The sequence below is a fragment of the Aedes aegypti genome, unplaced genomic scaffold (assembly GCF_002204515.2).
Source record: "Aedes aegypti strain LVP_AGWG unplaced genomic scaffold, AaegL5.0 Primary Assembly AGWG_AaegL5_hic_scaff_616_PBJ_arrow, whole genome shotgun sequence".
NCBI classification, from domain to species: Eukaryota; Metazoa; Arthropoda; class Insecta; order Diptera; family Culicidae; genus Aedes; species Aedes aegypti.
The window spans coordinates 1-26,680 of NW_018736297.1; the positions used below are offsets into that span (position 1 = coordinate 1).

Genomic DNA, 26,680 nt, shown 5'->3' on the forward strand with positions numbered 1-26,680 from the left:
ATCTTTACCGTCCGCAGGTTGACACCACCGAAAATAATATTCCCCATAATGCAAAATGGTCAATCGGCCAAAGAAAGCTCAAAGTCAGCAATTAACTAACGTTTGATGAGGTGCTCGATCTGAATATTACCCTAAAGACCGCTAATTCGCTCAATGAGAAGACAGAGATGCTCTATGTTTCCTCAAGTTAGTGGCAACCGCTTCAATTCGTCTCAAGGCTGAACATAAGCTGTTATGAATGAAGAAGAAGAAGATGTATACAGCGCTAATTGTTCCAGCAATGTTTTGATCTTAAGCTGTTTGTATAGTTAGATTTCGCCACCTGCGGAAAATGGTTCATAGATGTACCTCTTTTCTGGTAAGCATTCACTAATCAATAATCTGTAATAAGAGAGTAAACTCTATGACTGGCATGGTTTTCCTAGAACATAGCTTGTTAATTACTGAAAGTGTCATTTTTCAATCAAATCTTTATAGACAATATTGAGTTTTTATAGGAGACTTTATGTCAGTAGTCCAACATGAACCACAATAATCGAAGGCTCCTTGGTCTGTTTTCGCGTGCTTCAAGGCTAAAGTAGGTCGTGATTTTGTACTGGGCATCGATGAAGGGTTGATTCGCCTCACGATTGCTGAATTAAAGAATCACTTGGTTTTGTATTGACCATTACTGAAAAGGTATCAGCATACTTTCTGCATGTAAAGCGCAAGTAATGATAACTTTTCTGAACCAGTATCCCTCTTAGGCTCTTTGGAATAAATACTATGATTTATAAATAATGATTTTTGGTACTAAGCGGCATTCCCTAAAATAATACAACCATTAATTTCAGGACATAAAAAACTTTTCAGTGAAAATTTATGAATGTATAAAGTTAATTCCGATTAAAATTATTGGCTCGTAGACTCGGTTATCGGTTTTGTTATGTATGTAGCTTACAAGTTACTATAGTAGAGATTAAACAGAATCATTTCTATTAATTAGTTTTTCGTCTTTGTCTTTCATCTTGACAGAAGAAGTTTATCGCTAAATAATAACTCAATCAATAAAAATATAATATATTTGATAACGAAAGACTTTTGTTCGGACTATGGGTCGTAATGACAACACGTGTATTAGTGATCCACAAATAATCTAATTACTCAACTAACAGAAAGAGATCATTTTGTCCAGAGTTTACAAAAAGATTTATTTATTCTCGTCTAGATTAAAAATTGCGAAGCTCTAATATTTCACTGGTGATTCGGGTATCAATAAAGGTCTACCTATGTGGACCCCCAAGATCGTTATTTGAATTATGATGTTAGCTTGCCTTTATGTCCTAAAGCGTTAACATACAAGGTTACATACAACTGATCACGGCAAGAAGTTTTTGTGTGTGGGATATTAAATTAGTAAAAGTTTATTCCCACCCAGACGTTATGTTAGCACCGTGTACGAGCTACCAAAACTCATGAGATGCGCGCCATATTAAGAAATTATCAACTATCGCTCACATCACACTGTATTCACCTATTGCTTCTGCAACTGATGACGCAAATTCCATAAAGCTAAAAATATTTATCTGCTTTTAATTCCAAAGTTCATACTTCTGGGCACTCATGTTCATGTCAAGGCCCTTTCGACTCTCGTACCCCTCATGCGCACAGTAGAACGCTCGTACGATTTTAAACAAAATAAAAATGATTCACCCCTGAGGGTTTGAAGAGGGCAAAAATGTGCAATTATAAATCACGATAATTGTTTGGGCGCGAAACGTTTTTGGTCTATATGAAGGTAAATAGGAATACCACAAGAAATGGACCCATCGCTAAAAGCGCTATGATGCAACATCTTGTGCCTAATCACGTTCCATATCTGCGTGGCGTTGCCACTGTCAAAAAGGACTTAGGGGGTTGGTTTTTGGTCCAAAATAAATCCTGCAATTTGTCCTCGGAGGCTTGAAAAATAAACGAGAGGGAGGAAGCCGACCAGCGGGCCACAACCAATGTGGCAAGAGAGATCCACTTATGTCCGACGGAGCAATGTGTTTTTCTTTAGGACGATGTGTCTTCTTTAGAGCGTAATACAATAGGCGTGCCCGCGGGCGCCCATTATACCTCGTCGGTGCCTGTCTTGCTGTTTGCGACATTACTATTTTGAGCTATCGTTTTATCAGAATAAGTTTTACCTCTGCTTTGTGTTCTACAGTTGGTTTTTGGGTATTAAAATAAAAATGAGTTATAAGGTATCTTCATATGAGTTTCATCATAGGAGTTTTCATCCGCCAATGGGCGCTTTGTGAATTTCCAACGATTTATGTTGAATTCTGGAAGTTCATACTTGCATGTCAACGCTTGCCGAGAACATAGAGTGCCCACGGATAGCTAATAATTCAGTCTAATGTATGAGGGCTCTGAGGGATATAACAACATTTCTGTCCAACTTAAACATCTTTTTATAGGTATACAATATATTCACAAATTTGTTGACTGAACTATATTTAAGATTTAACACCATTCTGGACAATTCATGGATGTTTAGCAGCCAATTTATTTAGCAGCTTAGCCTATTCGTTATCGCTCGTACGTTTGCCTCTACCATTGTATCACCTACTTATTTCTCTTTAAACTATGTTCAAAGTATGAAGCAATCATATTGGTGCACTATGCAATTGGAATCTTCCAGGGATCTCTTTTGGGAATTTTCATGTTTGTAATATAATTAATTCTTCAAAAGGGTTCACTGAGGGTATTAATGTATCTCTCCGGATTTGATGATACGACATACTCTAATAATAAAGCAGGCGATTCGAAACAATCAATTCTACGATTTCGATCATTGCATGCCTTCAACGTACGGAAGAATACAATACCCAATTCCTAATTGAAACGAAAATTTTTATTGAGCTAGACTCACTGGAGCTTGAATTCACTGTCCTATCAACTGGAACCAACCTTTTGCGCTATCATTAATCCAGTTTACCAGACTATATATTCTCCTGTGTTAATACAGTCTGCACGCGCTGGAGCAGTTTAGTTTCGTGCAACCATGTCCGACAGAAAGATTTATCAACAAAATTAAATGCAAATTATAATTGTCGCTCACCTTGCCTCAGCTCATACAAAGGTACTTTCAAGAGTGTCTATCCGTAAATATTACATGAGCCCCGCTTGCCTTAATGGAAGGAGTGATCACAGGTGGAGCAGTCTTCACCAGCCATAACGCATCGCGCCACAGGTGAACAGCATTACAGTAGGTTCAAAACAGGTGCGTTGTGGCCGAGGGCACTCTGGGCTCCTACCATCTCGAGCGTCACTGACCGACCTGTGCTGACATATCATAGCCGCATACATGTAGGTATAGGCCCCTAGTATCATGGCTTAACACCCGAAAGACAGTGAAACTGCAGACTTGTCGCTCTCTCTCCTCTGCTCGGAGGACAAACATGATTTACCTGGTCACGGAGATAATAGATCATTCGTCCGTTAGATAGGTGTTCTTTTTTAGAAAAATTGCACTGAATAATCACATTTGCATAATGCGTTCACTGTTCCGAGCTGGTCAGTCAGTTTGCGAAAGCAACTCTCTCCCGGCTTCATTGCCTGCCTCATCCCTCGAAAATGAAATTTTGGTCATTTGCAAGGACGTACATGATTTCGTGCCATTACCGATTGGCTGGAAGTGCGCAAAAATTAAGGACCGCGTGTAAAAAATGGGTCCTAACATTGCCATCCACATATCAGCAGCACCCATTCACACTTGTCACGCTTTTTTCAAGAAAAAAAAAATCAACATATTATATGGAATAAATGGAATACTGAGAATATACACTCTTTCTTACATACAAACAGCAAATATACTTTTCAACATACAAGTTTTGTTCAAAAATAAAAACTAAAGTATATGTGAGGGGTTGTGACGGGGCGTTTGGACCAGTTTAGTTAGAAAATCGGAAACATACTCCTCCGCCCTCCCTGCCTCCTTCTTCGGGTCCATACCCGCCCCCCGGGTGTTACTTTTCCCACCGGTCTTCGACCGCCTGGAGTGGATTCTGTGCCTTATTTTTAAAAGAAAGAAGAACAACGCATATTATTAATTAAAGCAAATGTTTTTTTATTGTTCTGAAATTTACACAGCCAATATGCATGTCATAGTCGTAATAATAATGATAATTTGTTGGTGAAAATTTTTAAGCGTTACATTGAACGCAATAATGTGTGTAACAGTTTGCCAAACTGTTGCAAAAAAGTAACATATAGTTAAGTGTCTCTGAATTAGTATGTAACGAAAAATCAAGCCCAAACCGTTAGACAAACTGTAATCTTACATTTCAACTATACTTCGCGAATGTTAAGCTCCATATTATCCAACAATAAGTGGACATTGCAACAAAGGATTACTGTTTGGAATACGTTATAAAAATCATTTTATACAGTCAAAAGCTTTTGGTTCTATATTGTTCAACATAAGAGCAACTGCTTGTGATACATTAACATTTACAGTTAAAAGAAACATACTGTTTGGAATGAAAGACAAACTGTATTTTTCTATGCGGGTTTAATGTACACCAAATTGTTACAGTTTATACTATATATTACCTAATTCCAACCTAATTCCAAATAGTGACACGCTTCGGTATGTGTGTACGATGAGTTTTACGCGATATATTTAAGCACGGTAAAAAATAGTTTCGCAACGATTCAATCAAGATATGATATAGATTTTTTCACACAATACGATCAAACATTAAGTTTGTCTCATTCACACAAAATAACGCTATATTATTTATGTACCGGGTACCCCCGTTGGTTTGACCACATTTAATCTGATCACTTTTTAATTTGTACCCCGCTAATTTGTACATCGTTCAGATTAAAAATGGTTCAAACGTCATTTAGCTCATGGAACGGAGTGAAGTGAAGTGAAACGCTGTGGAACGGAACGCAGAACCAAAACAAAACAGTGAAAGAGGTGACCAGAAACACGTTTCTAGAGTGACTAGATGTTCAAATTAAAAATGAACCCCGATGGTTTGCATGAGGTACCGTTCAAATTAACGGGGTGCACGGTAGCTTCAAAATAAAATTACGATCCAGATTAATAAACAATTCTTTTTTGTAGTACTATGTGTGAACCATAATCAACTACCGTACACCCCCGTTAATTTGAACGATACCTTATGCAAACCATCGGGGTTCATTTTTAATTTGAACATCTAGTCACCCTAGAAACGTGTTTCTGGTCACCTCTTTCACTGTTTTGTTTTGATTCTGCGTTCCATTCTACAGCGTTCCATTCCACTTTACTTCGTTCCATGAGCTAAATGACGTTTGAACCATTTTTAATCTGAACGATGTGCAAATTAGCGGGGTACAAATTAAAAAGTGTTCAGATTAAATGTGGTCAAACCAACGGGGGTACCCGGTACATATTTTTTACAGTGTTTTACTCCGTGTTTGGCTACACAGCAAAAAATAATGTAATATGGCCCGATGTAATGCTGACGATGTAATGGAAAATGTATGTATTCGCGAATTTCAGACACAAATTAACATCCATTTTGATGTAATATCACGTTGCATTCCAATTACATCAAAACGACACCATCATTCAGAAATACGTTGCACTTGTGTAATATTTACATATACAATACAAAAATATTACACAGATACAGCTGCAACCAAATCGTTCTGATATGCATGTGTAGTATTACACATCTTGACTGTTATATCACCCCCTAAATGTTTGCGATATTCGATATCGGCAACACTGCAGGACTTTGTTTTGATCGTTCCACCATTTTATAATTGAGAGCGCCACACCGTGGACGATTCAAAGTTCGTTTGGTAAGCAAAATTAATGAAAAAATATTGAATTTTAACAAGTTTTAACCATACTTTGTCTTTTTTCAACAGAGCCACTAGCGTAGCAGCCTAAATAATACCTATAATTAATGGTGGTCGTCGCGATAGGGAATTTTAAGGTAAGTTTTAACCAACGTAAAATTTTCTTTTTTCTGCTTACATAGCCCATCCAGATAGTGTTAAAGACGGGAAGGAAACCGGAATCTTTTGCAAGTAGTGCAGTCTGCGAGATTTGGCTGGTGATGACGGGTTCCCTAATCCTGATTAAGGGATGCGCTTGGGGAATAACATCCTACTCCCAGTAAGGTGCAGAGCTACCAAGGCCCTTCCATGATCCACTTTGGTATGGGTTTTTTTCTCGGCCGAATGGCCTGAAACTTTGCGATAAGGAGCACTTCAATACGACACATATGGTGGCCAAAGTTTCCAAAAACCCCATTGCCGTAGTGAATTAAAAGTGTAAAGAATAGGATCCGGCTTCCTACGTTTAATTATTTTTCTTCTGACTAAAGAGTACCGTTCGGCGCCGGTTGCGTTTAATGTCGACTGGATGAAGGATCGAACCCTGAAATTCCGACGCTCGGAGAGACAGCCTCAGCATAACCAAGCAAGAGGTTGTGGGTTCGAATCCCACTAGTCGAGAACCTTTCCGGATTGGAAGTTTTCTCGAATTTCCAGGGCATACAGTATCACTATAGGTAGAAATGCAATGTAATGCATTATACAATTTGTGAATGAGGACTACAGAATCTTAGGACCGATAGTAGATCTCATTTTAGAGACTTGGTTCCTATTTTAATGCAAGTCTCTAAGAAGTCTATAGGGTGCCGATGATCCAGTAATAACCGTTCGAGATTGATACAATGAATTTCAAACAAAATAGTTGATATTCACATATGTTTTTCCCTCTCGGGCCTCTATACATTTTTTAGAATACTGATTCCATCACTAAAATTTGACAAATCGACTAAACTAGAGGCGATCTTTCCGACATAAAATAGCACATGTCGTTTTATAAGTTAAATATAAGTTTGTTCAATATTTCAATCCACTGATACATTCACAACCACTGGTACCGGCACACTATTTGTGATTAAAGGACTCTCTAGTCTTTTTTAACCAAAATGGTCTCTAAAGTAACTATTTCCCTTCTTGCAGTGAAATCTGATTCGAAATATCTAATCAAGATTTTCACATGGATTACTCTGGTAAAACCTGGAAAGTAGGGAATGTCAGAAACAATGGGAAAATCAAGGCATGTTAGCTGAGGCTAGGGAAAAAATTATCAAAATTTAATTGCAATATTAAAACAAGTTATTTCAGTATAAATCTGGTGATTCTATGTATTATCGACTGAATTTTTGTAATATTATAGAAGATTAATATTTTCGTATAACTCAATTAAGACTGTTTTTTTTTTTTCATCAAGCCAAAAAAAATACATAGCCAATCGTAATTTGTCTTGAGAATGTTTCTGAAATAATGCGTCAAGCATGACAATTGGCTGGTTTTCGGAGAACTACTTCATGGAAGACTCTCGTTGAGTTTGACAAACGGTTTTTAAAAGAAACGATAATTTTGGTGTCAATAATTTCACCAAGTATCTGATAAAAAAGCATTTCGCCACGAATCCATCATTAATTCATCAGAAGTTCTATCAAAAATAAGTCAATACTTTTTCAATGAATACTTAAACTGCCGTGAATCGCAAATCAGTCCTATCTGTAAAAAGTAGGCATTGAGAAAATCGACATAAACGTTTACAAACTCGTTTTCCATACAAATATTAAAAAAAATCCAGAAGACTTGTACATGTTGAATTAAACTTTCATAGTTTGCTTTCCACTACCATATCTTCCCGAGAAAAATATGAAGATGATCAAAACACGGTTCTTTTTTGTGTTACACGATGCGGCAATCTGTAGTGGGACTGATATGCGGTTACTTTTCATTATGGAAAAATTTTACTTGCTGTTATTTCTTATTTTTTCCCAACGAATTATTTTGTATCTTTAATGCAGCTGAAAGGACATTGATAGATATGTTGAAAACTCATATCAATTCAATTTTGACGAAAATGCAGATGGGACTGACTTGCGATTCACAGCAGTAAAGGTCCTTCAAAAACATACATCAAATATCTCACCAAGAATAATTGAAGAATCTCACTAAAAGCCCATGCAGGTTAAAAGAGAAGAATATTCTACGAATCTTCAAAGAAATCCAAACACACAATTTCTCATCAGAGATCTCACAAGGACTTTAATTATTTAGAGAGGGTCAAATTAGGAATTCGTCGTTTTCATGCGGTGAATGCCGAAAGGAGTTACCTTCAATGATCCATTGCCAAGGAAACTCTTATTGGGAATCCTCTAATAGTCTTTTCAAAGATTTGCCAAGCATATCTCAAGCAGTACGTCGAAAATTATGCTACGATTTCTCCGAAGACCTACCGAAATTTTGTTAAAAGATCCAACAAGGACCTCATAAAATGCTTAACAAGAAATCCGCAAAGTGTCTTGTCAATGAATATACGCTAGGATCCTTTAAGAGATTTTGTTAGAATCTTGTAAGAACCTGCTAGATTTTTAAAAATTTCTCTTTAAAAATCTGTCAGAAATTTACTGAGAATCTAATAGAACATCCGTAGAAAAAAAAACAGAAGAAAGTTGTCAATAACACGAAACAAAAATATTGCAGAGAATTATACCTAGCTGTTTACCAGTATCTGAACGATCTCTATATTTCTCACCAAAGGTTATTCATGAAGCGAAGTACAAGAATTAAATATTTTAAAGATGTTTTAGTTATATGTTTGAGATATTAGTTGAAAACATTTAACAGATTTGACTTCCAATCATTTCTGGAGTAATTTTTCAAGTAATTCTTAAAAAAAAATTATTTGATGTTTCACATCAGCAATAACTACTATTCAGTTCATTTCTACACAAATTTTTTCATGGATTCAGTTTAATGTTTTTCAAGGAATGCCTCCACAAAAATATATTCATGATTTCATCCATCTATGAACATCTCCCAGTCTTACTTTGAAATTAGGTAGTTTTTCTAAGATCCTCGCAAGAGTTTATCATATCAACATACATTTTACTAGAACTTACTAGTATATACCTATACCTTATATTTGTTTTAGTGATAATTTCCGGATTGTTTTAGGGATTCCTTGGATGAAATATTTTAGGACGTCCATGAAAAATGTCATAAAGAGACCTGCTGGACATTCTGAAGAAATCATAATATATTAAAAATTTGTAATAAATAATTAAATTCTAAAGAAAGTTTCATAAGTAAATCTAGGTTGAATTCTTGATTGGACTTGAAAGAACTTTAAAGAATCAATAAATGTATTCTTTGGGCAAATAGCTGTTTTAGTTTCTGATGAAATTCCTGGAACAAATATTGAAATTAAAAAAAAAAAACATACAGTGTTACGAGCAGTCCAATATTTGTAATACCCAAAAAGCATGATTTCTTCTGATAGGGTTTTCTTGTACATCATTCATTCATTTCATAGTAAACACAGTAGAATTCTGCATAATCGTAATATTTCAATACAGATGTTTAAACAAAGCTTATCCAAAAAGCTATCAGCTATAAAAATAAAATAAAATAAAAATCCGTACTTTAGATTGGGTTAATGTACACTGAAAAACATATATTCGAGCTTTTATCGGAACTTCACACATCTCATACTTTTTTGTCGCAAGATTTCCACGGCTAAATTTTTTTCCAAGGGGTTTTTAAGAAGGAATCGTAAATAATTTATTGGTACATATTTGCACTTTTTTCCATTTAGGGCTCTCTAATATTTTTCAATATTTTCAACAATTTCCCTTTACTAACAGCTAATGATTACTTCATGGGATAATAATATTATTTAAGTGGTTTTCGCAAAGCTAATTGTATAAATGGTCCATGTGTATCATAAGTAGTAAAATGCATTATTTCGCCGCCATTACATTACACTTAACTAATTATCCTAAAACTAACAGCAAAATAAAATAACAGCTAAAGCTACATTGCAACCAAACTAATTGGAGTTGTAATTCGCTAAAAGATATCGAACAGTGGTTCGCAACTCTATATCAACAAATCACTTCGGGAACAGACGGCTTCTTTCGGAAGGAAAGTGGGGCCGTTGCACAGTGCTTCCAAGGGCCTAAATTCGTGATCGAAAATGTTTTGCGCCAGAAAAGTTGGTTGTAGAGGTATGGTGTCTTCAGAGAAGTTGTTCGGGATGTCGAAGCCCTTCTTAAGAAAGAATTATTTTTGTGATGAATCCACCTAGCAGTGAGATAGATTTTCACTTTTTTGCAAAAGTGGAGATACAACAATAGTGTCTTCGGCAAAGTTGTAGATAATTTCACTATATGAACATTTGCTGAAGACACTTTAACTCTATCTATTGAATTTTAAGAGATATGGGTCATTTTTTGTGAACGACCCCTTAAAACTAGTTTTTTCGTTATATCTCTTTTTGAGTATTTTTGAGATTTTTTACATGTTCTACAAAGTTGTTTTAATTGATAAAATACGCATTTCTTTAGGAGACATCAAAAATGTATCTCTTATATATTCGGAGTTATATGATATTTTATGTTGAAAAATCGACTATTTCACCTTCCTCTAACATTTACAGGCGCAAATTGGGGCAACATTTTTAGCTTGCATATGAAAGAGTAACTCAATAGCTATCAAATCCATGACAACTGACACGTGGCACTGCGTTCCTTGCCTACAAAATATGTTCTGAAAAATATTGAAAAAATAAAAGTATGCGGCTTTTAATACCTTATATTTGTTTTAAATACGCCATTTTTCAGGGCTGAGTGACAATTTTCAGGTCTTTTACGCAATGATATATTTGGTTTGGCTCTTGCCTAAGATAGGATATCTTGATATCAAACGTCATACTTCTCATTTACAGTGAAAACTAGATGTATGAATACTAAGAGATAGCCTTTATTACGTAACATCAGCTCTATACTGAACGCAGTATAAAGCACATAGAATAATGTTAGTAATTTATTTTCCTTAAAACGGAAGTCATCCTATTTAAGCTTAAAATAATAATAATAGTAATAATAATAATAATAATAATAACAATAATAAAGGAAAGAATGTTTTCTTTAGTTTTGGTATTTTGCTCTTTTGTATTTACAAGAGAACATAATCTTTATAAATCTATCCATCTTTTCATATAAATGAAACTAAGTGGCGTGACATACGAACAGAATGGGTTTCAAACGGACTACCATTTGTTACCATGAACAAGCTATAATTTCGCTGTTATGTGTATTTTTAAGATTTTAGATACTACTTTTTGAGAATGTGAAGAAGAAAATTTTAAATAAGACCTATCCACATCTCAATATTTTTGCCTATGTAGATTATTTATTTGATCCTTTCTCTCAACAATTTCTTTCTCCATAAAAAGACTATCTTTTAACTACTATTATTACATAAGTGCTCATATGATGATATGTAGTATTAGGCGAATTGATTATTTACATTATCCACTGTGCTTAAAGTGAAACATATCGGAATCTAGAGATGATCATCTCAATGGCCGACCATTTGGCATAAGGTCATTTGGCACAACCCCAATTGAAATAATGGCCATTTGTCATAACGGTCATTTCGCATAACTAGAACAAAATCCTTTCTTTCAAAATATACCTGTTCTTTATAAATGTGTTTATTTTAAATGACCATTATGCCAAATGACCGTTATGCCAAATGTCTTTTATGACAGACGGCTTGATGCCAGATGAACTTATGCCAAATGGCTTTATGCCAAATGACCCAGACCCATGAAAGATTACGTATTTAAAAAATACACGGTATTAAAAGCTGCATACTTTTAATTTTTCAACATTTCACGGAACATATTTTGTAGTCAAGGAAAGCAGTGCCACGTGTCAGTTACCATGGATTTGATAGTTATTAAGTTACTCTTTTATATGCAAGCTAAAAATGTTGCCCCAATTTGCCCCTGTAAATGTTAGAGGAAGGTGAAATAGTCGATTTTTCAACATAAAATATCATATAACTCCGAACATATAAGAGATACATTTTTGATGTCTCCTAAAGAAATGCGTATTTTATCAATTAAAACAACTTTGTAGAACATGTAAAAAATCTCAAAAATACCCAGAAAGAGATATAACGAAAAAACTAGTTTTAGGGGTCGTTCACAACAAATGACCCATATCTCTTAAAATTCAATAGATAGAGCTAAAGTGTCTTCAGCAAATTTTCATGTAGTGAAATTATCTACAACTTTGCCGAAGACACTATTGCTGTATCTCCACTTTTGCAAAAAAGTGAAAATCTATCTCACTTCTAGGTGGATTCATCACAAAAATAATTCTTTCTTAAGAAGGGCTTCAACATCCCGAACAACTTCTCTGAAGACACCATACCTGTAAAACCAACTTTTCTTGTGCAAAACATTTTCGATCACGAATTTAGGCCCTTGGAAGCACTGTGCGTTGGGCTGGAGATAAACTAGCCCAGGGCTAAAAATCTCGTAATAAAGATAGAAAAAAAGGTCTCGGAAACTGAACATTAAATTAGAATTACTCATAAATATGACATGAGATGGCAACTTCCAATAGCGTTATGATCTCTTTTTGGTCCCCTGTCGTTTTTGTTTTAATTTTTTATTAGTATCATAACAAACATTACGTTCATTTCTTATATCTAGGTGTTCTGTGTTAAGCAACACAATCATCCTAATTTAGTAAAACTAAAGTAAGTATTTATTAACATTTTGTTAACAACATATTACATTTAATTCGCCGTAGTAGTTCAGAATTTTTACGGGTGAGTTGATTGGTGAAATCAACTGTGCTTATAAGAGAGAAAACAAAAACGTTTTCCAAACTAAGTTAACCTTAATATAGAAATTTATAACCCATTAATCGTGGCAATAGAAGATTGCATCGATTTTTGTCTAAAATTCTTAATTATTGCATTTGACATTTGTTCCAATGTTTCAACAGAAACTGCAGAACTTTCTTTCTGGTATTACAACAGCTAGTCCATATTGGTACAGCATACAACATGGCTGGCCTGAAAATTTGTTTGAAGATTAAAAGCTTGTCCTCAATACAAAGTTGTGATTTTGTGTTAATAAGTGGATTTTAAAATATTTGTTACATTTGGTTTGAATGCCTTCAATGTGATTTTTAAAAGTTATTTTTTTATCTAGCATGAGCCGTAGATACTTAACTTCCTCTGCCCATTTTTTTGGAACCCCACTCATTGTGACAACATGTCTACTTGAAATTTTCAAATGAATAGCTTTTGGTTTATTTGGGAATATTATTAGTTGAGTTTTGGAAGCATTTTCGTAATAGAAATTTCTTCGACTTCCCTGGGCATAACGTGTCGTCGTGCTTGCCACACGATATACGAATGCAAAAATGGCAACTTTGGCAATGAAACCTCTCAGTTAATAACTGTGGAAATACTCATATGAACACTAAGCTGAGAAGCAGGCTTTGTCCCAGTGAGGACGGTAATGCTAAGAAGAAGCAGAAGACATGTTTATTTAGGCAAAGCATAGCTTGATCCGAAAAGTTCAGTTAATATATAATGATAAGCTTATATTGATTTTGTTATCAAAAAGATATTTATTATATATATATATATATATATATATATATATATATATATATATATATATATATATATATATATATATATATATATATATATATATATATATATATATATATATATATATATATATATATATATATATATATATATATATACACACCTATATCTAAATTTTATTTTGTGTTTTTTTCAGACACGATGGATATCGCTTGTAAATTTTGTTGGTCAAAATTTAGCAATGTAGGAGTTTATCAAAGACACATGCGCATCCACAGATTCAACTCTACTTTTGTGTGCGGTCTGCAGGGCTGTAATATTACGTTAAAAAAATATCCTACTTTCATATCACACTTGAGACGTTCGCACTTGCATGCACCAAGCACAAGTAGTTTTGAGTACAAATGTACTGCTCTTCAATGTATGTTTTCGCACGAAAGTTTTGATGTTATTACTAAACATCTCAAAGATCATTTGGCAGAAGGTGTTCCAGTGTATTGCCCCCTAAAATGCAGGATAAAACCGTTTAAAACTTGTAACGCGTTGAAAATACACAATATATACTATCATCGAACCATCAAACATTTCAACGAATCGGTAGGCAGGGTTGAATCGTGCAGTACAACCAATTTATCAGAATCCAAGAGCACAAATGAATCGAATACAACATTAGTCGAAAACGAGCACATTTCAAATGCAGCGAAATCTTTTGGAGTTATGTTTTTAAAATTACTGTGTAAACACCACGTCACGAGCGCTGCGGTCCAACAAATTGTTGACGCTATGGTAGAGCTTACATCATCCCAAGAAGATTGGAATCGTCACAAAATTTCTGTAATTTCGCAAAAATTCCAGTTATCGGAATATGAAAGTAATGAAATTTTACAGGACTTTGGATCAGAAACTGTTAGTACCATTTTATTCAATCCAGATAATGGAATGTTTCGCTCCGAACATATGCGCCAAAAATATTTTAAAGAGAATTTTTGCTATGTACAACCAGTAGAAATAGAAATTTCACCCAACAGTGGCCGTTACATTTACTATGTACCTATTTTAAAAACCTTGGAATCATTGTTTAACGGAGGATTAAGATTGACGCCATCAACTTTAACGTCCAACAACGGTTTCATGACAAACTATACAGATGGTCTTCGATTTTCAACAACTAGATTATGCCGAGAAGCTAACAGTGTACACATATTCTTATATCAAGATGGATTTGGAACTGTAAATCCATTAGGTGATGTAAAGATGCGTCATAAAATGGTTGGAGTATATTTTACCATTGGAAACATGCATCCAGCTCTGAGGGCAAAGGCAGACAACAATTTTTTAGCCCTATTGTGTTTTGAAAAAGACTTGAAAAAGTATGGAGTGGATTCTATCTTCAAGGTACTTATCGACGACATGAAAGTATTGGAAACGAAAGGACTACGAGTAATTATTGATAAATGTGATGTAATGGTACATGGTACAATATTTGCACTGCTTGGTGATAACCTAGGTAACAATAATATTCAGTCATCAAATGCGAAATGATACAATGTATTTTTCTTAGGTACACATCAAATGGCTGGCTTAGTCGAAAATTTCTCAACGCACCAATATTTTTCACGGTACTGCTACACGACCTTGAGCGACTTTCGGCGCACTCCCTTACAAGACTGTGAAATGAGGCATCAAGATACCTATGAACAGGATCTATTAGGCTGCTTAAACAGCGGGAAACCGACTAGAGGCGTTAAGACTTCCACTATTTTTAATGATCTTCAATATTTCCAACTATTTGAACTTGGGATGCCACCTTGTTTAGCCCATGACTTATTTCTTGGTTGTTTCAATTATGACATCATGCTAGTGTTTCGACGGTTCATCAGAAATAAGCTCGTTGGAGAGAAATATCTACAAAGCAGACTAAATTACCTCTTAAAGAAGTTTGAGCTGAACTCTAAGATTAGCCTCAATTTGAACAAGAAATGTGTCACCAGCAAAGCAATAGATGTTTGGCATATGATCCAAATAATACCATTATTGCTGCTCAAACTAACACGTCTGCACGAGGATCCTGCATTCAAGCTCATCATAATGTTGAAAAACATCACTGATATTGTGACTGCTCCTTTGATTTCTTCAAGACAAGTTGCAATGCTCAAACTTGAAATTAGTCACTATTTAGAAATCAGATCATCGCTTTTTATGTCTCCTTTGCGACCAAAACATCACTACCTTTCACATTACCATCATCTTATCCTCCAGTATGGCCCACTTATGCAATTTAGTACTTTGAGCGGTGAGCGGAAGCATTCATACTTCAAAACAGCATTGCGGCATGCAGGAAATTATAAAAATGTCTTGAAGCTTTGTAGTGAAAGACATCAGTACTTGCAAGCTTATTTAAGTGCGGATAAGCAGAGATTCAACGAAAAAATCATCTACGAAGGAACCATGCGTACCTGCGAAGATTTGAATAAAAATGAAAAGCAACTTATGGAACTGTTTAATTGTTATGGAGAAAACTTCAAGTACACAGATTCTGGTATTTGCTTGGGTACGACAATCAAAGTTGGATACTGTTTATTCATGGAGCATGATGAGTTCGAGGATTTATTCTACATAATTATGATACATGGTATCATTTTAAACGATACTACCGACGACATTTTTGTTTATGGAGATAAAATAAGTGCATCATACTTCACGGAGATGGGAATCCCAGTTGTTCAGGATCATAGTACCGAAGATGTAAACTGCGTTAATTTGAAAGACCTTCCCGATATCACTCCGCTGAAGTTATACAGATGTCAAGAAAATACTTATCTGTTCAATAGTCATGCAATTCCTAGAAAATAAGGTAAGTTAGTGCTCATTGATTACTAGAGAAAATTATAATAAATATCGATACTATGCTTCAACTGGCATTCATTTCTTTCCGTTACATATTTTTTCCATTACATATGATTGACATCTGAAATATGCATGTTTAAGTTCTTTGATTGACAGTGACTACCTATACAAACAAGTCACATGAATCTGCTCGTTTTGTAAAATAAGCCCCTAAGTTTGTATGTGGTTTCTATCGTATATTCGAATTTGTTGTGTCAACGGTAGTTTTAGAGAGCACGAAAGTGTGAAGTTAATTTGTCTGTGTTTTAAAAAAAGGTTAGTGTTCTAAACTTAAATACAAAGAAAAAAAATATATTGGAAAAAATCAACCCATATTGCCCCGAATGACTTTTCAAATTTGATGATTTTAGAATTTATTATTATTATTATGTATTTACGACACTTTACCCTCATCAGGGCATTCGTGTCGGATGATTTTAGAATGATGATGTTTGACTTCACAATTTAATCTATTTGCAGGAAGTGTTTATCAATACTAATAACTTCCAAGTGTAGTGAAAAAATAATTAAATTTTTAGATTATATGAGATAGTTTTATAATCTAAAATAGACTATATTACCCCATCGGTGAAAAATCGACTTGAAAAATTACAAATCTTGAAAAATCATCCATTCATTCGTAAACTTTATAAGACAACGGAAATCGTGCGAATCTAGTGTATTGGAATCATATAAAAATCCTAAGATTCCATAATATTATTAGCACTTTTATCGATTTTAATTTAAGGTAGCCAAACTGCCCCACATTGCCTTATACGTTACTTTGTTCTAACTATGTATTCAATCATTATTTTGTTTTCAGCATGTGTTCTACGATGTCCCGACTTATACGTATATGTGATTCCCAAAGAAGGAAATCGTTTGTTAAATGTTGCCCCACTGTTGCAAATGTTTTAGAAAAAGGTATATACTGGTATATATTTTATAACAATATTTTTTTATCAAAGGTATTGATAATCGTCTTTCCCCACACAGGTCGTACACATTTTGAAAAAGAACTCACAAGCATCGTTTTGGAAGCAGATGGATCCATGATCGTGGAAGATGAAGTGCTGGATTTGTAGTCATCAGAGGGATTGAGTTTCATGTTGCTGGGAAATTCCGAGGAATGGAGCGAGAAAAACACGACGACGAGCGTTGACGAGAATAAGAAACATGACATTCAGCAAACTCAGGTAAAACATTTTTAAAATAGAAGGATATTTAGATTAATCCTGCTATACTTAGCACAAGCTAGAATTAGTGTTAAGATTCAAATACCTGTTCAAATGCGTTACCACAAAGCTACCACCGCGCCGACCTAGGAAAGGTAATCAATCTTTGACTTCGCCTTCCTTTCAAAAAATCCTACAGCGTTTGGCGCTCCTACAAACGCACACAGTAATACAATGATTTTCAGAAATTATATGTTGTACGCAGTTCGGTACGATTTTTTTCTGTTATCCTCATGTGGCTTTTAACTTTGTTTTTACGCAATCAGGTTCAAAATTAGACTTGTACTATTCAGTAGATTTTAAATTTTTAGGCATCTGGAACAACCCGGAAATTTGAAGTGATTTTGAATGAGTTCAATAGCTTGAACTACTATATTCATAAGCAGTAAGTTTGTCACATTTTTATTTTAAAAATTTCGTACTACCAAGTTGAATGTATTAGGTAAGTAATGCTAGTGAATGCCATTTAATTACCTCCAGTAATATCGTTTTTAAAGACACATAACAACTAACTTTATCTATTTAAAAGTCAATAAATTATAATTAAAATTTGAAACACGTTTAGATTTCTGCTAGTAAAAATATCATGACTTTTCGAGCATTCAGTTGTTTATTAACAAGTTAACAGATAAAGCGCGCAATTCAAACGCAATATCAAAATTCAAGTCCCTCCCCTTGGTTATGCGACCTTGCCGCGATGAGAGGACATAATCCATTAGCCCATATGACGGAAACCAAAGGCGTAACCTGTAGTGGTGGTATCACATTTTGGCATTTTTTTGCTTAAAGCCGCGTCATAATTCATATGGCATAGACGCACTAATATCTCGGATGTGATCCAACGGACATTCTGCGTCATTGATAGAATTGATGCCCATTTCAAATAATTAATCTATTCGAAGTGGACATTAATACTATTGGGGTGATGACCAGTTTGCCTTTTGCTAACCAGAATGATCCGTAGCCACTCTTACTGTTAGCTAGCTAGACACATCGTTGTCAAATTCGACGTAGGGAATATTACTCTGAGGAAAATGACTAGTAGATTCACTGAGTACAAATAAGTGGCGACAATCTTATTTTAATATGGTTTTTACATTGCCATAAAAAGAAATACCTCTTTTGTAACAACGGTATAAATAATCTAATTCCAGCTTCATTTTCGCAAAATTTTCAAGTAGGAAAGTAGGCGTTGTGAAGCATTGCATTTGCCACCGAAAAGTGAATCTTGTAGGAGACTGTTATAGAAGCCTAAGGTAACTTTACTCTTAAATATTCACTATTAAAATTACTATGGAAAGTTAGACGCTGAGATCGATCATTAGGGTTCACTTGCTAGGTTCGAGAAATTGTTGAACAAACAAGGAAAGTGATTTATTTCTTTAAGGATATATGAACGTAATGACCAATAAATACTTTCAACAATGAAAAATGAAATTAACTAGAACTACTACTAAACAGCCTAATTTTGTTAAGACTTCACAACAAATGACATTTAAGCCTTCAATCTTACGTAAAAGACAGGAGTAATCAGAATAGCACTTAAATGACAAATTATTCAAAACCATTTTGACTAGATAGGGTGCCGGTACCAATGGTTGTAATGTACCAGTAGGTTGGACTATGGAATAAAACCTCGCATACTCTGAGATAACGCCCTAAAAGCCATTGGTAACCACGTATGTAGCTCGTTGTTTCTGAGCAAATGAAAAAATAAGCATCCAAACCAACATCACGGGCAGGTAGATAATGATCTTTTCTTCCCTATAGTGTTGGTCAATAACATGAAAATACATTCAAATGCTCAGAAACAACCAGCACATGGTTACCAATGGCTTTTAGGGCGAGATCAGAAGTTATGCGAGAAACGTACATTTTTCGATAAAAACGACATGTGTTATTTTTGGTGGATAGATCGCCTCTAATTCAGTTGATTTGCCAAATTTCAGCTTTTTATTCTATCCAACAGTCATATAAATAATTAAGTTACGCAAAAAATTAGCTCCCTTGCACCAATAGGTGCCGTCGTGTTCCAGTAGTGGATCAACGGATGGAAGCAGTTTTTAAAATGGATGTATAAAAATGAAGAAAAGTCCCAGAGATGATCTTTATGCTTCATTCAAAAGATATTAGTTGCTGTTCCGAGGGAAAAATGTTAAAGCTATGTAAAAATTTACCATTTTGTTTAAAATTCCTTGTATCATTACCGAACGTCTACTACTGTAGAACTAGCGCAACTACTAGAACACGTGTACCAATAGTGGCTCAAAGAAATTTATGTTAAAAATTAGTTTTTTCACTCTTTTTATATTTTTCCCATATAGTAGAAGTTGAAATCTTTCTGTTGACACCAAAAGATCTATGTTAAGGCTTTTCGTTATTTCGTTGATTTTTCAAAGCTTAGGTAGTCCACTAATGGCACCGGCATCCTAGTATTAGTAATGACACTACTACACTATTTCAAACAAATTCTGATGGAGCTGCTGATTTCCACAATGCTTCCTTTTCTCAGAAGCAAGGGAATATGGGTATTTTTCAAAAACTATCACGTCACAATACTAATAAAAAACAGTGGTCATGTGGGCACCATAGCCTTGTCCGTCTGTGTATTGGTTCTGGTAGAGGGGAAACTTGGCAAAAGCCAGACCGAGGGTTCAGCCTTGACAAGTTAAGCTGTCAGGCAGCTCCAACTGAATACCATACAAAAAAATATAAAAATTCAAGTAAGCTTGGATTCTGGTTGTTCTTCAAGAACGCGAATGTTGCAAATTAGCTAAATCTGAAACATTTGGTGCTGCGAAGGTATGTCAACATACACCCGATTCTATTTTTGCACGGAGGAATTTCAAAAACCGTGTACAAAAAGTAACACTATTTCTCGACGTTTCATGTAAAAATAAGGCGGAAAAAAATGCATGGAAACTTTTTTTGCACGGCCGTGTAAAAAAATCCGTGCAAAAAAAGAGTTGGGTATATTCAGATAATCGCATTTCGTGGTTTTCTTGTAGAGCACAATATCAATAAATATTTTCTAATTTTTGTTTGTAATAGAATGAACTCTTCCCTACTCGTTTTTTTCTCAATTATTAATGTGTGCCACTCGTTCTGATATTTAAAAGGGATCTTCCTCAATCACACAAGCAAGAAAAAAAAAACTTCTCTGTGCTTCTTAATTTGCCGAAAAAATATATTCTTCCGTCTCCTTGCTTATATAAAAATATCAAGCTGAGAAAAAGTTATAGTCAAATTTCTAAGGACATGTTTAATAAACAAAAAATATTATTATGTATCCGGTAGTAACCAAGACCAACATTAATTTATAATTCTTGTTTTCTCGGGCCCCGTGCGTCGCAGCTAATATGTGAATAGTGCGCTGTGTTCATAAAAATCATAAGAATGCAGCGCCACACTAAAAAACTGATTTCAAAATGCGGCGAGTTGAGGCGCGTCGCGAGTCTCACTGGCGCGATCCGGTTTGGTGGCGTTGCGACAATATTTTCATGCCGTCAAACAGTTCATGTGCAATACACATTCCATACATTGTATTTTTTTATTAAACATGAATGTTTTCAGAGAATAAGCGAATGAGAATAAGCGGGTGTCCATTTCGCCCCGTGTATTGTGCCTCTACTCCCCATACAAGTTGATGCCTTGTAAATAGATTTTCCACTTACTTTCACTGATGATGCATCACTTCGATCAAATTGTTTCGTATTTTTATCATGACCGTTTTCCACCCTGTTTTCGCGATTTGTCGTTAAAAAAATTATTGTCTTAGATATATTTGTGAACAATAAAAATCAAGCCACTAGAGTTTGTATCCCTTGACAGATATGCGTCTGACTCAACTGTACACGACACTGAAGACGGCCGTAGAGTTCGAAGTACGCGAAAGGATACAAACTGTAGTGGAATTAAATAGAATGATACTAAATTATATTTCATTTATTTATTCCACTAAACAGCTTGAAGATTAATTATAAAAAATCTGTTGTTTGAATAAGTGGTATGGAACTTTTAACCCAATAATTTGCTACTTTGCGTTATTTCTTAATTAAATCTTTCACAAAAAGGCACAAAACCTCTTTATCTTTTCAAATATCGTTATAATATAATATTTATTGAATAAAGGCTCTCCCCGTATCGATCCATAACGGACCGAAATCTTCCAAGTTCCGTCATTATGAATGTACAAAAGCAGCACGTATCCAGGAAGCCAATCAATTAGATGGGATGAAAGGAAAAATAATAATAAAAAAAATAAACTAGCAATATTATAAACGATAAGAAATTTCATTCAAATATTTATATTACATGTTTATGAAAGGGAATGAAATGCTATCTATAAATTTATCTGTAGGTGCATTAAAACGAGAACGTTAAAAGACAATATGATCTATCTATTCATGTGATTTATGACATTCACAAATATTTGAATCTAAGGTCATAATTCAAAATAAAAAAAAAATAAAATATATAAAATATTCATAATAGTTAATACCACGTTTATATATCGGTCCACGAAAATCATTAAATTTTGCCAATAAATCAGCTTGTTCATTACCATAAATGTGCTGGTACCCAAACAAATTTACTAACAACTCCTATGACGGGTTTCGATATTAAAACTTAATTCAGGCAATTCAAAGCTTGAAGACATCTCAGGCTATCTGAGCATACCATAAATATATCAGGTGTATAATTTTTGATCAAATCGGTGAAAAAATCTGATCATTGTCTAGCCCCCAATAAATTTACGTTTAAATAATAAATGGGCATAACGGGAATAAGCATGACAAGGAATTTGTTTGAATTCTTCAAGCAAAGAAAAATCTACACATGGTTGAAAAGAATGGACATCCATCTATATTCATGAAAATGTGAAGATAAATTTGGAATAATATTTTGTGCAAAACAATAAATAAATGAATTCAACCCAAGTAACTAAAAAGGGACTCTACCAGCCCTGCTGAGATCAATTTCTAGAAATTCTTAGACTAACTCATTTTAAGAAAATACCTATAGGAAGCTCCTTGGAGAGCTTTGAAATAAAACTCATCGTGCAAAACTTTGGAAAATTCCTTGTATTTATTGACATTGAAAATTCCCAAAACAATACACGAAGGAATGCTTAGAAAAAAAAGCTTAATATGATTGTAAAGAATTTAGAAAACGAATTTCTGGATTTGTTCATAAAATTAATCGCGTTAAGGACTAACATAACGTTTGAATAATATTTGTTGGTATATTTCAATCAAAACCATAAATCAATCGGTGGAAGGCCATTCATATAATTCGCTGCGAAGTTCTGATAGTGTGAATTATGATTAGTTTCAGGCAAAGAAGCCTGTCGTATTCCAACCAGCAAATCCCCGCTGTAATAAGGAGCATCTCTGAGAAAAAAGTCATACAAATCGATTGAGTAGTCTCCAATAAAAATTACAAAATAATAATTTTTGAAGTTTTCAAGACCTTTTTACGTCCGGAGTGGTACAAAAACATTGAAGCTCATTACTCTAGAAATGTTGCACCAATTTGTTTCATTGTTTCACAAACTACTCTATTCTAAGTATTGTTTCGAACAGCGAATAACCGAACGTAATAAAAAATCTATAGAGATATTTACGTGGGTTTTGCTTACGCGTCGGTCCCCTTATGAATATCGGAATATCTTCGAATCTATATGACTCATTGAGAATAGACGCATATTCTAAAAAAGGAGTTTTTTAGAACTTGTGGAAAAATGGTGCAAAACTATATAAAAATATCGATTTTATTTTTATTTTTTTTTTGTGAAAGAACGATGCTGCTAGTAGAGAGGTTAATATATCTTACTTTCTATGCATTACTTTCAGACTTTCCAAGAGCCGTCCCGTTCATCGAGTGTTATGGATTCTACGTTATCCTCGATAGCCTCAATAGAACTAGCGGAATGTGACGCTGTGTTTGGCAATGTATCAAATGTGTCTACACTGGAAGATCCATTGGCTCTACCGAATTTGTCATGTGGTGACAAACGGAAACTGGCCGATTCTGTTGAAGAAACTTCGAACAAACGTACTAAGGACATATCCACGGAAACATTGGTTACATGTAATGTCTCTGAAATTGAGGAAGATAAGTCATCGTTGCAAGAAATGGAAACAGATTCGCAGGAGAAAGAGATATCATCTAAAACCGTTGATCAAAATCGCGTTCCGAGAATACAACAATCGATTAAACACGACCTTTCCGCGCCGCTGAAATTGGCTAACTTTCAAATCAATTGGAAAATCCTACCAAGCGATGTAATGCACCAACTTCAAGGCCATGAACCAAGTGCTGGATATCGTGGCATATCCGAAACCAACTATAATCGCCTGGTCGATCATGTAACTGCACAACTCCGAACAATTACCACGAAGATTCCGTTCAGCATCTTCAAGAAACACGCACTAAAGATAACGACGGAATATTCAGTTCTTCGAGATTACAATGACGATGGAGACGTAATCGGTGATGGATCCAACAGTTTGGCTGACAAACTAAGAAATCACAATTCCTATTTAAATAGAACCCGCAGGACCGAAAAACAAACTACTCATAATAAGGGTTGTTCCAACCGTCAATGTAAAGCAGGGATAAGAGAGGAATACTACAAATCTGGAAAAACATATTGTAGTAAGGAACACTTGATGCTATTATCTCGGAATAATCCCGAATCTATGCAGTTGAATGACGAGGTGCTTACTAGTACTGAAGCCTTCATTCGATATAAAATTGACAGCTCGATGACAATCGAAAAGTTGTGTCAAGAAATACCTATGATTCGGCGGAATGAGCTATTGAATTACCATTTTTTCAAAGGTACAGGGGTTGATGCAGAAACCTTCACCACCAACTTCGCAAAGAAAAGGACAAAATTAATAAAAGTTGCCAAAGTGTACAAAAAATCTCTAAATATTACGTCCAGTGCGAGTGATTTAGAGATTCTTGAAGGAGTGGCCAAACTTTTACACGAAGACTTTTCATGTCTCATACACGAGCTGGAGGTAAATGAAATAAGTTCATTAGAAATACTGAGTAACTATTTTCATCTTATTTATTCACAGAACACCGATGAAAATTTGCATCTCGATGATGTTTTCCCTTCAATTATTATCAGAAGTACGTTCGTCACCTAAATGGTTCGTAGAATCGATAATCGAAGTTTAATTATTATTTTTAGATGACCAGTTTTTCATTTATGCCGACCACGAGCTGGTGACTACTGGCGTCAACACCATCATCCGAGCAGTTCAACAACTATTGGTTGTGTACTTTGTGTATTTTTTTAAATACCCAAAGCAAATTTCTAAAACCTTGGAATTTCTTCAAATGTACCTTTTGAAAATTTATCCGGAGCATGGTACGCGATCCATGGCTACTATTGTTGGTGGGCAACAACGTATGGTTGCTTCTTTAATATCCAAAATTACAAAATTGGAGTGGAAAAACCAATTGGTCGAAAATGAACGATAAACACGTCTGAGCTAGCCTCAAGTCCGATCCAACGAAAGGAATTCTGATATCCTATCAATCTATAAAGCTGAGAAATTTAATAAAATGATACAAACACGTTTCTGCACGGATAATCGATGAGAGAATAAAGTATTGCTCCTAATGGACACGATATAATGTTTTTTTCTTTTATGATTTAGCAATAGAAATGGTTATTTATCCGAAACAAACAAAATTTATCCGAAACAAACAAAATTTGTGTTGCATGTCTAATAACGTTTAGAAAAATATGGTTGTTTGAATTGCTTTTTATTCTTTTTTGTGCTAAATGAATCTAAGTGTATCTTTATGTGAGTACACGCTTATACAATATTGGACAGTACATTTGCAACTTTCTCGATTTTCCATAAACAAGATGATCAACTTTGGAAGACTGGATCTCAGTTATTTATGGATCGATTTTAATTTTCACAAAACGTAAGACATAAATTGAATTTAAACATATAATTCTAAGTGATTTTTTTTTATCCAAAAAAACGCTTAAAAATAAATGTTGAAATTCAAGTCATGTCTGACGTGCTTTGAAAATTTCATTAATATCGGTCCATAAATAACTGAAATCTACCAAAGTTGATCATTTTGTATGAAAAATCACAAAACTTGCAAAAGTTTTGTCTAATACTGTAAATATTAAGAGCCTTAAAGAATAAAAAGCAATTCAATCAATCATCGAGCATTTATTTTATTTTTAATTTGCTTTGTTTACATAGATTTCCTATTACATCCATGTAATTACATCGTACATCGTACGTCGCATTCATTACATCGAACATATTACATCGTTCTTTTTCATCACATCAATAGCCCTCGAGTACGTCGGACTGTGTAATATTATACAATCGAGGGAATGAGTTGGTTGCAGCAGTTTCGATGTAATATTCAACAACTTTTTTTGCTGTGATAGTTTCCTAGCACTTTTCCACTTCAGGACCATTTTCGGCGAACTAATCTTGCATCTTGAGGTAGAAAAATGCTAACAAACTTGCATCTTGTCGCGTTTATTCACAGAAGAGAGAATCGGTGAAGGGACCTTCCTTAGCCGACTGGTTAGAGTCCGCGGCTTCAGAGCAAAGCCACACGCAAACAAATTTTGTTGTATAATCTACCGAATCCATGGTAGAATTAAGAACTGCACCAACGATTTTCAACCGACTACAAAAATCTGTTAAGTTTACTATAATCTGGTAAAAATATCTGAGCAGTGTAGTAAATGTGACTATGTCCATAGTAGCCTCGACTACAAAGCATTGTATTTCAATCCGTGACACCCACCGTACAACACAGTATGGTGAAAAGTACAATGCCAAACTTGTCAAATCTAGAATGTTTCTAGTCAGAAATACTACAACTCTGGTTAAATAAACAGAATATATTTTCTTGTTGACTATATTATGGTAGAGTTAACAGATTAATGTAGTCGGTTGAAAATCGTTGGTGCAGTTCTTAATTTCACCATGGATTCAGTAGTTTCTACAATAAAATTCATTTCAGTGCATGGTGAAGGCGCAGACAGACGTTCAAGTTAGACT

General features: G+C 34.7%; 1 protein-coding gene across 3 annotated transcripts; it reads left to right on the forward strand.

The window, feature by feature from the left end:
- Positions 1-5,450: 5,450 nt before the first annotated feature.
- On the forward strand, positions 5,451-25,478 carry LOC110681254. Of its 3 annotated transcripts, XM_021857023.1 has the most exons (7): positions 5,451-5,829; positions 5,899-5,966; positions 17,201-17,301; positions 17,374-17,573; positions 23,468-24,643; positions 24,704-24,758; positions 24,820-25,478. In XM_021857023.1, exons 4-7 carry the CDS (start codon positions 17,484-17,486, stop codon positions 25,110-25,112), a joined length of 1,614 nt encoding a protein of 537 aa, XP_021712715.1. In that variant the 5' UTR covers positions 5,451-5,829; positions 5,899-5,966; positions 17,201-17,301; positions 17,374-17,483; the 3' UTR covers positions 25,113-25,478. The 3 variants fall into 3 exon arrangements, 2 of the variants coding, with proteins under 2 accessions (XP_021712715.1, XP_021712716.1); XM_021857024.1 differs by lacking the exons at positions 5,451-5,829; positions 5,899-5,966 and adding an exon at positions 13,660-16,345; XR_002503138.1 differs by lacking the exons at positions 5,451-5,829; positions 5,899-5,966; positions 24,704-24,758; positions 24,820-25,478 and adding exons at positions 13,660-14,998; positions 15,053-16,345 and having other exon boundaries at positions 23,468-23,635.
- Positions 25,479-26,680: the final 1,202 nt, after the last annotated feature.

Coding starts and splice junctions, on each gene's coding strand:
- LOC110681254 (XM_021857023.1), top strand. CDS start 17,484: ATGTTGCTGGGAAATTCCGAGGAATGGAGCGAGAAAAACACGACGACG. Junction 24,644..24,703: donor GTCTCATACACGAGCTGGAG/GTAAATGAAATA, acceptor ATTTATTCACAG/AACACCGATGAAAATTTGCA. Junction 24,759..24,819: donor CCCTTCAATTATTATCAGAA/GTACGTTCGTCA, acceptor TATTATTTTTAG/ATGACCAGTTTTTCATTTAT.